At 45.8% G+C, this 14,816-nt stretch overlaps 1 protein-coding gene across 1 annotated transcript in view; it reads left to right on the forward strand.

Moving 5' to 3' along the window:
- The window catches only part of PEX14 (peroxisomal biogenesis factor 14), a 142,157-nt gene that overhangs the window by 107,476 nt on the left and 19,865 nt on the right, over positions 1-14,816 (forward strand). Inside the window, exon 3 of the mRNA XM_088465166.1 lies at positions 2,817-2,945. Within this exon, the coding sequence (XP_088321292.1) occupies positions 2,885-2,945 (61 nt within the window). The 5' untranslated portion in view covers positions 2,817-2,884. The remainder of the gene's footprint in view (positions 1-2,816; positions 2,946-14,816) is intronic.

Below are 14,816 nucleotides of genomic sequence, written 5' to 3' on the forward strand. Positions count from 1 at the left end.
GGGGTATATTTACTAAAATGCCTGTTTTTAGAAGTGGAGATGTTGCCCATAGCAACCGATCAGAATCTAGCTGTTATCATCTAGAAGGTTGCTATGGGCAATATCCCCACTTCTAAAAACCAGCACTTTAGTAAATATACACCTCAGTCTCTGTTTCAAAAAAATCAAACAATTTTGCAATAAATCAATTAGAAATTTTGTCCTGCAAAAAAAAATAAATATATAAAATCTGTTTGTGCCAAATGAATCCGGCCCCCAAAGAGCATTTGTGCTGTAGTTGTGCATCATTATCGGCCTTGTCATTTCATTGTGTAAGAGTATGACCAGAATAAATAATCACTACAGATAAACATTACATTTATCTTTCTTAAAAAAATGAGAGTTTATATGATTCCAAAAAAAAATTTTTTTTTTAAACTTTATTATTTTTCAACAGCTGGCGCCAAACACAGAAATGATCCTTACAGGGCAGGTCCTGCGCGATACCAGATGCACATAAAACAGAGGCGAGCCATGGAGCATCCGGTGTTGTCATTCATGCTTAGGAAGTTCCAGTGACATATTCTCACATACTATAACACATATTATACTTTACAAGGTTATGTCTGGGGCAGATGATGTCTTTCTGCAGCATACGGCACTTGTGGCGTCATTTATGACGATTCAGAGGCTCTCCCATGCTGCAAACACAGCGCCCATCATCCTTCTGCCAGGGTGAGCTCTCGGGTCTCCCAGGCTCAGAGGTTCAGGCACTGATTCTAAGAATTCTGACGGGTCCAGCAATTCACATCTGAAGTTGTGATAACAGTCCCGGACGAATTTAAGGCATGTAGAGACTTTTGGAAGACTGGCTGTAATAATATAGCCTATAAAATATCTATTACATGTTTGACTTTTATGTTGTTTTGTTATAATGATCATACATACAACAATCTCCACACAATGTCGCAGTTTATCTGCAGAGAGTTTGGTCAGCTTGGGTTGGTCGGTGCAGTCTGCATTCAAACCCAATTGCAAAGTGAAACGGGATTTGTTGGCACTATATAAATAAGTAAAACCACCATCGCTGCATTAGAGCTGCCCATATTAGCATCATGCACTAACATATATTACAATATTGTATTGTCATTACATCCTCAGCCGGTTGTCATCCTAAGGTTGTTGGTTACTGTGCGAGTCCTTGCCTTGTGTCCCCTCAGTGTCTCGCAGATTATTCAACTCAGATAGCAATCAACTGGGAGACGCGTGTGTCTAATTTGCATTAGATTATTCGAAACAAAAAAAAATACAAAAAAACTCTGCATTAGTCAGGCTGGTGATAGACAACGGCAAGGAGTTTACACTAACAGCCGGCGCCGCCACGTCCTTCTCTTTTGGGACGATCTGCTCTTGTTAACCTCTTGTCCTCCTTCTAGTTGGGGGGGACGAGGATCTAATATAGTCGCTGACACTGGTTTCCTGCTCTCCGTGCTTATATGACCTGACAATATTTCATTCATTTTAATACAAAAAAAAAATCCTTTTATTATTGTAATGTAAATTTTGGGGGCTCGTTTTGTTGTAGATCAGGACCGCCATGGCCGACTGAAGTGTTTTTTGTTGTTGTTTTTAGCGCCCCCAAATTCTAAGATTATTATTATTTTATGTCATATACAGTTATCCAGTCCTTGAGCCTGTGCATAAAACGCGTCTGACCCTCTTCTTGCTGGTCAAGGGTTCCACTATCTGAAATACACTACAGCAATTATTGGTGAAGTGTTGGGGTGTGCGCTGGTCCTGCTCACAGTGACGTTATCATCCTGATGATGCCTCCTTTATATTGATGTTGGCATCAATACAAGGGTTTTACTTTTATGGACAAGTCCATTTGCGCTCCCCTCATGTAGTGTGTGTGTGTGTATATATATATATATATATATATGTGTGTGCAGGTACATATGCAGGACGTGATCAGCACTGGGTGGAACCCATAAGGGAAAAGTATTGGTGGAGTTAGGATACGCTCATGCTGCTTTAGATAACCTAATAAAGAGCCTTCTATTAGGATAGACTCAAGTGAAATGTGTTGCAGAACTAACATTCCCAGCATGCCCTGCCAGACAACGTTTGCAGCATCCACGGTCGTCCTGAGCCCGTGTAGTACAGTCCTAGTGGGGATCTGTGTAATGTACGGTGAGTCCAGCGTGGCCAGGAGCAAGAGAGGCGCCATAACTGCTCAAGGCGGGCACAGCTGTTGGCATTTCCCGGGGCACTGTTTGGTATTCTTTTTGGATATGTTTCTTCCTTCTACAATCACTGTGCACTACTGATTTCTTTTTTATTTCTGCGTTTGTCATAAAATGTAGACTCTCTTTCCCTATAGTAATAATGTGACTTAACGAGCTGCCTCTTTACATAATTAGCTTTGGTTAGTTTTGTCTGTTTTGTCTGCTTTCATTGCGCTTTACGTGAGCTGAATAAGGGGCGCTAACCTCTTAACCATTGAAGCTCCTCCGTAAGGCCCTGCTGTTGTGTAGCGCTGGCGAGGGAAGGGTTAGGGACATGAGCTCCATTTGCTACTGATGGGTTATGTAGCGGGGAGTGTTTGTGGTGCATCAGGCTCTGAACTGCGGTAATAAAACTGTGGAGAAATTAAGCAAATTGAATGAGAAACATCAAAGCCCAGACAATATCCCTGCGCAGGCTCTGAGTCTGGGAGACGGAGCGCTATATTTTATTTTTATATATGTTCCTCTCAGCGCATCACTGAGCGACGATCGACAATCTGGAACCCTGTATCTCCGCTCATCTGAGTTCTGTCTTTTCTTCCCTTATAGGACTGAGTGATGAAGAGATTGAGTTGGCGCTCCAGCAGGCTGGCACTTCCCATGATGACCCACCACCTATGGGTGCCCCGGGCTTGCCCCAGACAGGTCATCCTCACCCGATGGCAGTTCAACCATACAGTGAGTGACGTAATATGGTTACAAATCTGTAGTGTATGTATGCGGGGCCATTTTCTACCTGTCCAGGTGAACTGCGAACATTGTTACCTCCCAGATATTGAGCATTTGCTCAGCAGTAATTTACCTGATGTGTGTCCAGCAGTGGAATAAGTCATTATGATGCCCCCAATAACGGTACAACGCTGTGACTGCTAGCGGTATGAATATGACCAGAGATACAGCTTGTTGAGGCTTTTTTCGCGATGACTTTGCCACTGGGTGGCGCTGTTTGATTGTAGACTCTGGACAGTATCTACTCAAAACGATCTATACTGACCAATGAAAGCATCACGCATGCATATAAATGTGAATTTGCAAAATAATAGGTTGTGTGGTATTACCAATTACTAGTACATTTACCAGGGTTGTTCAAAAAGTAATGTCTAAATGCTCACAACTCAAATTTTATTATAGATGCAGATTTGAATATTTGCAGTAAAATACTTTGAAGTCTTAGTAACAGAATGACTCTACTCCAAAAATTCACCATCTGCCCTCAAACATTTTCTCCACCTCTCAACACAAGCTGTGAATCCACTCTGGAAAAATTCCACTGGTTGGTGTTTGACCCAGGAACGTATGACGATTTTAACAACCTCTGTCTTCAAAATGTTGACCCCGGAGACAGTATTTGAGAGGGCCAAACAGATGAAAGTCAGAAGGGGCCAAATCAGGACTGTATGCTGGATGTGGCATTATTGCCCACCCCATTTTGGCAATGGCCGCAGATTATGCCATCGACGTGTGAGGTCTGGCATTGTCGTGGTGTAAGATGACATTTGACAGTGGAATTGTTGACCTTTTTTTGCGGATGGCTTCTTTCAGATTCTTAAGTGTAATAATGTATCGATCACTGTTGATTGGTTTGGTTCCAAGTAATCGATGAGAATAACACCTCGGCAATCCCAGAAGAATGTGGCAATGACTTTGTTTACGGATCGCTGTGATTTAAACTCTTTTGGCCTAGGTGAACTTGGGTGTTTCCATTGCTGTGATTGGGCCTTTGTTTCTGGGTCATAAAGGAATATTCAGGTCTAATCTCCTGTAATGACATTTTCCAAAAACGTCTCAGGGTTGGCTTCAAACTTGGTCAGAAATTCAGTGACTGCTCTTTGTTTCATCTTGGATTCCATGGTATTTCTTGGACTACCTAAACAAAAATACATATATAGCTAGCAGACATATTGAACTACAAACTGACAAAGTTTCAAATAAATATTGCATATTATTTCAGAGTTATGAGCATTTAGGCATTACTTTTTGGACAACCCTCATATTTATGTAGTTAAAGGAAAGAAAAATAATGTCGGTACATAGTTTGTAGACTCAGGGGGCCTGTGGCTGTACAACTGTTATGTAACTACAAAGTCCAGCATGCCCTTCCAGCCTCTGACATGTATTTCCACAACTGAAGAGCTGCATGTTCCCAGTCTCTGCTTTAGGCTGTGCTGCTATTTTTTTTTTCTGCATTTTTGTAACCATACATTATTTTTACACTTGTAAGACCCCACATTATCTATCTTTTCTCTTCTCATACCTCTCTTTGTTTTCACTTGTAATACTAGATAATGGCTGATTTGTACATACATCAGCATGCATTATATTTCACATACAGACCTATGGCCTCGCCAACCAGAAGACAGGATTGTCTGCCATTTTGTTGAAGTTCGCAAAGCAGACTTTACGTTGCACAATCGCAGCCAGCATTAAATGCCTTCCCCCGATGCTTGCTCACTGCAGCGGTCCCAGGGACCCTTGGATAGGGCAGTTTGGTGTGTTCTGTCCAATGAGCAGACTTTCCTCATGACACTACAAGCAGAATAATAATACAGATGAAGGAAGACATGGCAGCCCTCTCTCAGGAAGAGACATTTTATAACCACTTCCTGCAGTTGGAAATAATGTAGATTTCCCTTTTTTTCCCCCGTGCTTTTCTGCTGTGCCTCGCGTTGTTCAGCAGCCGGCATGAAATATATCATGACCCTATTAATTAATTAGAAATCAAGACTGTTGTTTGTAAGTGAGGATCGTAATAGATGTATTTTTCCTAAATTAAAATGTAAATGTAATTACCCCATAGATTCTGAGTGAGGGCGTAGTTATTAATATTCGGCTTCACTGTCAGCAAGGGGCCCTCCCAGTCCTCAGGCGTAGTACAGATGTGTCAAAATGACGATTTTTTTCCCCACAGAATATGTTGAGATATTAAAGTCCGTTTATGGACAAAAAAGAAAAAATGCCAATAATCTTTTTCTTTTTTCTTTGACATTTATGTAATCGCCATTTCCACAGATTTCTGGTTAAAAAAAAAAAAAGTTTAACCCCTTCAGCGCTAGACGCCCTCATTAGCAGAAGGACACTGATATTACAGCAACGTGAAGTGAATGGATTTAAAAAAAGAAAAAAAAAAATGACATAAAAAAACTGTTGATTAATCCAGAGAAACAAGACTGATAATAATGCTGATAAATGACACCGAAATGACTTTTTGCCTGTAATTTATTACATAAAATATCTTGTGTTTGACATGCGATTAGTTGCTAGGTGCATCAGTCAGGGTGATGGCGGATGTGGGGGGAGTCTGAGCTGTCAGTCCAGGCCGGGAGATGCTTCAAACGCGAGATCATATTCATTTCTTCACAGTTTCGCCTAATTGCGGTCGCACGTGGGGCGGTGCATGTACAAGGCTTCCACGCTCGTGTTTCTGTCTATGGCCATATAACTGTGTTAGGAACATATCAGAAAAAGTAGCAGTGTTTGTAGAGGAATAAATATAATTTGTTTAATGTTCCTTTTCAATTTCTTTCAGTTGAGAAACAACATTACGGCCGCACATTATTATATCGGCTTCTCGCACTGTGACGTGTGGTCTGCTGAAATAAAATAAAGGCTAACGTATTTATTAGGTACAGCTGCTCGTTAATGCAAATATCAGCTAATCATGTGGTGGCAAATCAATGCGCTAAAAGCACGCAGACGTGGTCAAGAGGTTCAGTTGTTCAGCCCAAACAACAGAATGGGGCAGAAATGTGCCCTGAGTGACTGACCATAGAGTGATTGCTGTTAGATGGGGTGGGTTGAGTATCTTAGAAACTGCCGATCTCTTTTCTTGCATTTACAGAGAGTGGTGGGCAAAACAAAAACATCCCGCGAGTGGCAGTTCTGTGTGACATGAGAGAGGTCAGGGGTGAATCTTCCTGCCTGGTCCAAGCGACAGAATGGTGTCTGTAACTCAAGAAACCACCACACCCAAGGGTATCGGAATGATTTTATGTGAGGGGGTAGGGGGGGCATTAAAATCGTTCCGACGCCCTCCTTCCCCCTCTCCCCTCCTCCCTCCCTCTCCCTCTCTCTTACCTGAGCAGAGTCCGTGGTCGGTCAGGGTCTGTGCTTTATACCAATAGATTGCACAGCCCCTGCACCGCACAGAGGGGGAGGTGTAATATAAGCCACCAACTCCCCCGTTCTGATACCCATTACCACATCGGTGCTGCTCCTGTCAACTAGCAACAGGAACCTGAGGCTATAGTGGGCACAGGTCACCATGGAGCCATCCTGGCTTGTTCAGTGGTCCAGGGTGGTGATGTAATGGTGTGAAGACTCTTTCTTCACACATTAGGCCCTTCAATATCACGTGACAATTGTTTAAATGCCACATCCTCCCTGGGTACTGCTGCTGACTATGGGCCTCCCTTTATGGCCAAAGTCTCCACATTGTTACTTCCGGCAGGATAATGCACCATGTCACACAGCACACGTCCTCTCACACTGCTCCCAGCAGGATAATGCTCCATGTCACACAGCACACGTCCTCTCACACTGCTCCCAGCAGGATAATGCACCATGTCACACAGCACACGTCCTCTCACACTGCTCCCAGCAGGATAATGCGCCATGTCACACAGCACACGTCCTCTCACACTGCTCCCAGCAGGATAATGCGCCATGTCACATAGCACACGTCCTCTCACACTGCTCCCAGCAGGATAATGCGCCATGTCACACAGCACACGTCCTCTCACACTGCTCCCAGCAGGATAATGCACCATCACACAGCACACGTCCTCTCACACTGCTCCCAGCAGGATAATGCTCCATGTCACACAGCACACGTCCTCTCACACTGCTCCCAGCAGGATAATGCTCCATGTCACACAGCACACGTCCTCTCACACTGCTCCCAGCAGGATAATGCACCATGTCACACAGCACACGTCCTCTCACACTGCTCCCAGCAGGATAATGCGCCATGTCACACAGCACACGTCCTCTCACACTGCTCCCAGCAGGATAATGCGCCATGTCACACAGCACACGTCCTCTCACACTGCTCCCAGCAGGATAATGCGCCATGTCACACAGCACACGTCCTCTCACACTGCTCCCAGCAGGATAATGCACCATCACACAGCACACGTCCTCTCACACTGCTCCCAGCAGGATAATGCTCCATGTCACACAGCACACGTCCTCTCACACTGCTCCCAGCAGGATAATGCACCATGTCACACAGCACACGTCCTCTCACACTGCTCCCAGCAGGATAATGCACCATGTCACACAGCACACGTCCTCTCACACTGCTCCCAGCAGGAGAATGCACCATGTCACACAGCACACATCCTCTCACACTGCTCCCAGCAGGATAATGCACCATGACACAGCACACGTCCTCTCACACTGCTCCCAGCAGGATAATGCACCATGTCACACAGCACACGTCCTCTCACACTGTCCCAGCAGGATAATGCACCATGTCACACAGCACACGTCCTCTCACACTGTCCCAGCAGGATAATGCACCATATCACACAGCACACGTCCTCTCACACTGCTCCCAGCAGGATAATGCACCATGTCACACAGCACACGTCCTCTCACACTGCTCCCAGCAGGATAATGCACCATGTCACACAGCACACGTCCTCTCACGCTGCTCCCAGCAGGATAATGCACCATGTCACACAGCACACGTCCTCTCACGCTGCTCCCAGCAGGATAATGCACCATGTCACACAGCACACGTTCCCTCACGCTGGTCCCAGCAGGATAATGCACCATCACACAGGACACGTCCTCTCACGCTTCAACTTCACTCTGGTTCCCCGTCCATGGCAATGAGCTCGGTGCAGTGCAACGTCCTCCGCAGACACCAGGTATCAGTCAGTTTGTCAGGAGCTTCCACATATTGTGGCCAGTGATCATATCCGGCTTCTGTTCTCTTCCAGCTACCGATATCGGCTCTCTCTTCCCCTGGCGCTACAGGATCCAATCCAGCTCTGGGCAACACAGTATTAGTCTTTTTACCGTTTCCACCAGGGTTCCAGATTCCCAGTATCCTCCAGATCATCTGTATCCTGACTGTCTCCAGCGTATTTGCCCTGGCTTATCTCTGACATCCTGCTAGTCCCGGCTCGCTGACCAATTCTCCGTACCTGTCACTGACTCGTCACATCTGAGGCTATGGCAGGGGGATGACACGTGCAGGCCTTCCTGCAATGAAGCCGAAGTTCCCATGTGGGGGGTCACTGGAGAATATCGGGGGCTTGTCAGTCTCCACAGCATGAACACGCAGCCAATACATGTGCAGCAACCGCGTGACGCTATCATGTCGCCATGGGCCAGAGTCTCTGAGGAGCATTCCCTGCACCTTGTTCTGTCCATGGTACAAAGGGTGGGACCTCCGCAGTAGTGCGAGCTGCAGCTTCTAGTGTTGTTGTTTGTGTTAGTGTGGTCACATCCTGGGATGACTGTAGGGAGGGCGAGCTCGGGAAACTCATCACTTATATGTCACTTGTTTTGTCCTCGCTTAATTTTTTCTTGTTTTGCTTATTTTTTCGTGGAGGCCTTTATTGCTGTAATAATGGTTTGTTTGAGTCACAGTGATTTCTTCTGTTCCATCCGGAGGCTCCTTCCCTTGTTATGGGCACCTATATAGTCAGGAACGCAGTTGAGACCCGGTCAGGAGGAAATCTCGGTCCTGTCGTGAATCCCTGCACTAATCGTCACACTTAGAAGGAGACGTCTGTTGTGATGTAGGTCTTCATTCTGCTTCATCATAGACCTGTCACCATAAATGACAGACCTGATTGGGTGGCTAAAAACAGCATTATAGCAAATGTACCATCCATCAGCCCTTCAGAGCCATAGAAACACATGTGTGTTTTGCTGTTTATTCCATGGTTAGAGCAGTAATGAAATCAGAGTGGGGAATGCACCTGATAAATACAATTTCCAGCCAGAAACTCTTTTCTGGAGGGAGTTCAGGCTAAACATGATATGAAGAGAAGTAAAACGCACGTCAGCTCCTTCAGCCAATGCAGCCTCCTTCTAAGATCCGATGGAGGAACAGAATACTCAGCCGATACCGCCTGGGCAAAGTCTGCCATTGCTTTTGCTGGCATTTTCTAAACCATGACCCGTTGGTGCCAACAATATTGTAGATCAGGCATGTCAGGCTCGCAGCCCGTGGTCCGCATGCCGTCCAAATAAGCATTTTATGCAGCCCGACAGTTTTGGCCCAAATACATATATGATGCGTCCCACACCCGCGTCATCCGCAATGAGAGGACCCTGTCCCTGCTGGTCTGGATCTAGTTAGATCCAGTCAGCGGCAGCGTTTACGCGGGAGTGCTGACGGCGTGGACTGGAGCGGTGCCCAGCAGCGAGTGTGAAGAAAGGTAAGTACTGCACAGGGGAGTGGGGCCTGTTCAATACTGGGAGGGGGCACAGCATAAGGGGCATTTCTTGTGGCACTGCATAAGGGGCATTACTTAGGGCAGTTATAGGGGCATCACTGGGCGCACTGCATAAGGGGCTCTAATACAGGGGGCACTGCATAAGGGGCACAACTACAGGGGCACTGTATAGGTAGACTTATAGGGGCCCCAAGGAAATGTTGCTATGGGACCCCCATAGTCAGTAAGTAAATGTACTTTTTTATGTCTTGCGGCCCATACACACATAGCGATCTGCACACGATCCCACGATGCGTGCGATTTCCCCTGAACTCCCCCCCGGCAGCCCCCGGCAGTCCTACACACGATTTGGAGTAAAAAGCTGACAATCTGACTTAAGCGCTATCTTGCATCTTAACTTTTTTATTTTCCCAGATTGTCAGATCTGCCCTACTGCACGGCAGATCTGACGATGCGATGTGCGACCAGCTGGGACGCGCATCGCATCGTGATCGTGAGTGGGGACTCAAGATTTACTCTCAATTTGGCCATATATTACATGATCTATCGTTCCAATGTGTCGGAAACGGCCAGATCGGGTAAAATATCGCTGTGTGTGTGGCCAGCATCAGACCTTGAGTATTCGGCCCGGTTGGTATTTTGAGTTTGACCTGCCTGCTGCAGATCATCTCTCTGTCCTGAAGAAGACCATGTACTACGTACGCTAGCAGGGAGATAGGGGTTATTGGTTCATCACAAACGTTGGACGAAGGCAAGATCCGCTGATAGCCTCCAACCTCAGGGCTTCTTACCAGAGCGGCCAGACTTTGTGCCGTACTTAGATCTAATCAAAGCATCCTATAGTGATCTAGCAATAGCTCTGATGCACCTCCAGCAATATCGCTATTGAATATTACAGATCATTCCCAGGTCACAGCAGGTGGCTGTGCGCACTTTTGTTGGAGCCCTGGCGGCCTCTGTCCAGGTAGTTCCCGTCATTTGTGCTCACTCCCACACAGTTCCTTATACTGTATGTTGTGGCCGCAGCTATAGTAAAATCGTATTATACAATATCGCTATTGTGGTGTTGATTTGATTTACTGGCCTGGAGTGTGGTTTCCGGGCAACTGGAAGCCCCCCTTTTGCTTGCGTATGCAGACAACCTATCAAGATTTCAAAAGCTCACTCCCAAGCATTATGCTCAACCTGTACAACACTTGGCGGTTAAATCCATTATTCCTGATTGGGAAATGGCAGTATAATGTTGAATGCTGTATTACAGGTTATTGCTCGTAATTCTTCATCCAGGCTGCCCGGTGATACCGGCACAGTACAACTGATAGGAGGCTCTCTGGTATTATTATCTCTGGGTACGTGGTATTATGGCTATTGGATGCATGCAGCTCAGATTTAGACCTAGGGGACGATTTGAGTCCTGCGAGCCGTTTTTATGGTGAATTCGCACAGCGCACTGCATTTTCCCAGGGACGCCTATGTGGGGGTGTTGTATTGATGGGAACTTGCAGATGGGAGCTAAATGTTTTTTTTCCCAACTTTTAAAAACTTGTATGAAAAACCGCTTTACCGCCATTTTCCTCTGCCCCATAATACTGTATAGACTTTCAGTTGCTGAAAAACACTTGTAGCCTCTCATTTCTCCTCTATTAGTGACAAATAAACAAATCCGCTATTTGAAGCCTTAAAAGATTCTCTCCATAATGTCCACTCACCGCTTTCTATACTGTCCTGCTGTCTTAGCTGCCAATTTTTGGGGGTACATAATGATTTGGCCACTTTCTCATTCACTTGTGCCAGGTCTCTTATTGTAGAAAGTCCGTGTAACCTTGTGTGCGCATTGATGCAATGTATGTGAGTTGTGTCATGCATGTTTGCTTTTGCAGACTCTCAGCTGTTTGAATTGACCCCCTGGGATCACTTTGCCTTCCATTACCTCTTGTACTGGGACGTATGGCGGTATTAGGACAGGAGAATAGATGAGCTATGCGCGATCCTCAGAGCCCCAGCATGGAATTGCGTGACTCTATTACTGATTAAACGGCATGTCATGGCGATGTCTCCAATCCCTTCTTGGCCTCCCACAGAAGCCAGCGCTCCAACGTCATCCTTAGGCGCTGTTCCCATACACAGCCTGATTCAGAACGTCGGAAGCAAGCGCCCTATGTTTTACATCTGTGCGTGCGTCTGAGACACACGGCTCACTGTCTATGGATGCATATCCGAATTGTTTTATAGATACATGGAATTTAGAAAGTCGTGACTGGGGTATGGAAGGGGAGGTGGGGGTTAGCTTGTGTCAGCGGGCGTGTCATGGGCATATAGGTGTCAGGGACTGGCACCAGCAGCCATGCACCGTCCGTCATTCTGACCAACCATAGAGTTGCTGTAATGTTGGATGGTGCGGCTGTCTGTGTACTGCTGCGGATTAGCGCTGCATTCGGTGGGCTGCTCTGTAGAAAGCACATCGGCTGCAACATTAGCATAAATACGCCATAGCGGCTGCGCCATTCACATAAATTCGCAGTAGCACCTGTGACATTCGCATAAATTCGCAGTGGTGGCTGCAGCATTAGCATAAATACGCAGTAGCGGCTGTGCCATTCGCATAAATTCGCAGTAGCGGCTGCAGCATTAGCATAAATTCGCAGCTGCGGCATTAGCATAAATTCGCAGTAGTGACTGCACCATTCGCATTAATTCGCAGTAGCGGCTGCAGCATTAGCATATATTTGCAGTAACAGCTGCGGCATTAGCATAAATTTGCAGTAGCAGCTGCGGCATTAGCATAAATTTGCAGTAGCAGCTGCGGCATTAGCATAAATTTGCAGTAGCGGCTGCGGCATTAGCATAAAATTTGCAGTAACAGCTGCGGCATTAGCATAAATTTACAGTAACAGCTGCGGCATTAGCATAAATTTACAGTAACAGCTGCGGCATTAGCATAAATTTGCAGTAACAGCTGCGGCATTAGCATAAATTTGCAGTAACAGCTGCTGCATTAGCATAAATTTGCAGTAACAGCTGCGACATTAGCATAAATTTGCCGTAGTGACTGCGGCATTAGCATAAATTTGCAGTAACAGCTGCGGCATTAGCATAAATTTGCAGTAGTAGCTGCGGCATTAGCATAAATTTTCAGTAGCGGCTGCAGCATTAGCATAAATTCGCAGCTGCGGCATTAGCATAAATTCGCAGTAGTGACTGCACCATTCGCATTAATTCGCAGTAGCGGCTGCAGCATTAGCATAAATTTGCAGTAACAGCTGCAACATTAGCATAAATTTGCCGTAGCGACTGCGGCATTAGCATAAATTTGCAGTAGCAGCTGCGGCATTAGCATAAATTTGCAGTAGCAGCTGCGGCATTAGCATAAATTTGCAGTAGCAGCTGCGGCATTAGCATAAATTTGCAGTAGCGGCTGCAGCATTAGCATAAATTCGCAGCTGCGGCATTAGCATAAATTTGCAGTAGTGACTGCACCATTCGCATTAATTCGCAGTAGCGGCTGCAGCATTAGCATAAATTTGCAGTAACAGCTGCGACATTAGCATAAATTTGCCGTAGCGACTGCGGCATTAGCATAAATTTGCAGTAGCAGCTGCAGCATTAGCATAAGTTTGCAGTAGCAGCTGCGGCATTAGCATAAATTTGCCGTAGCGGCTGCGGCATTAGCATAAATTTGCAGCTGCGGCATTAGCATAAATTCGCAGTAGTGACTGCACCATTCGCATTAATTCGCAGTAGCGGCTGCAGCATTAGCATATATTTGCAGTAACAGCTGCGGCATTGGCATAAATTTGCAGTAACAGCTGCGGCATTGGCATAAATTTGCAGTAGCAGCTGCGGCATTAGCATAAATTTGCAGTAACAGCGGCATTAGCATAAATTTGCAGTAACAGCTGCGGCATTAGCATAAATTTGCAGTAACAGCTGCGGCATTAGCATAAATTTGCAGTAACAGCTGCGGCATTAGCATAAATTTGCAGTAACAGCTGCGACATTAGCATAAATTTGCCGTAGTGACTGCGGCATTAGCATAAATTTGCAGTAACCGCTGCCGCATTAGCATAAATTTGCAGTAGCAGCTGCGGCATTAGCATAAATTTGCAGTAGCAGCTGCAGCATTAGCATAAATTTGCAGTAGCGGCTGCAGCATTAGCATAAATTCGCAGCTGCGGCATTAGCATAAATTCGCAGTAGTGACTGCACCATTCGCATTAATTCGCAGTAGCGGCTGCAGCATTAGCATATATTTGCAGTAACAGCTGCGGCATTAGCATAAATTTGCAGTAACAGCTGCGACATTAGCATAAATTTGCCGTAGCGACTGCGGCATTAGCATAAATTTGCAGTAACCGCTGCGGCATTAGCATAAATTTGCAGTAGCAGCTGCGGCATTAGCATAAATTTGCAGTAGCAGCTGCGGCATTAGCATAAATTTGCAGTAGCAGCTGCGGCATTAGCATAAATTTGCAGTAACAGCTGCGGCATTAGCATAAATTTGCCGTAGCGGCTGCGGCATTAGCATAAATTTGCAGTAACAGCTGCGGCATTAGCATAAATTTGCCGAAGCGGCTGCGGCATTAGCATAAATTTGCCGTAGCGGCTGCGGCATTAGCATAAATTTGCCGTAGCGGCTGCGGCATTAGCATAAATTTGCAGTAGCAGCTGCGGCATTAGCATAAATTTGCAGTAGCAGCTGCGGCATTAGCATAAATTTGCAGTAGCAGCTGCGGCATTAGCATAAATTTGCAGTAGCAGCTGCGGCATTAGCATAAATTTGCAGTAGCAGCTGCGGCATTAGCATAAATTTGCAGTAGCGGCTGCGGCATTAGCATAAAATTTGCAGTAACAGCTGCGGCATTAGCATAAATTTACAGTAACAGCTGCGGCATTAGCATAAATTTACAGTAACAGCTGCGGCATTAGCATAAATTTGCAGTAACAGCTGCGGCATTAGCATAAATTTGCAGTAACAGCTGCTGCATTAGCATAAATTTGCAGTAACAGCTGCGACATTAGCATAAATTTGCCGTAGTGACTGCGGCATTAGCATAAATTTGCAGTAACAGCTGCGGCATTAGCATAAATTTGCAGTAGTAGCTGCGGCATTAGCATAAATTTTCAGTAGCGGCTG

Source organism: Taudactylus pleione, unplaced genomic scaffold, assembly GCF_031769625.1.
Source record: "Taudactylus pleione unplaced genomic scaffold, aTauple2 ptg001889l, whole genome shotgun sequence".
Classification (NCBI taxonomy): domain Eukaryota; kingdom Metazoa; phylum Chordata; class Amphibia; order Anura; family Myobatrachidae; genus Taudactylus; species Taudactylus pleione.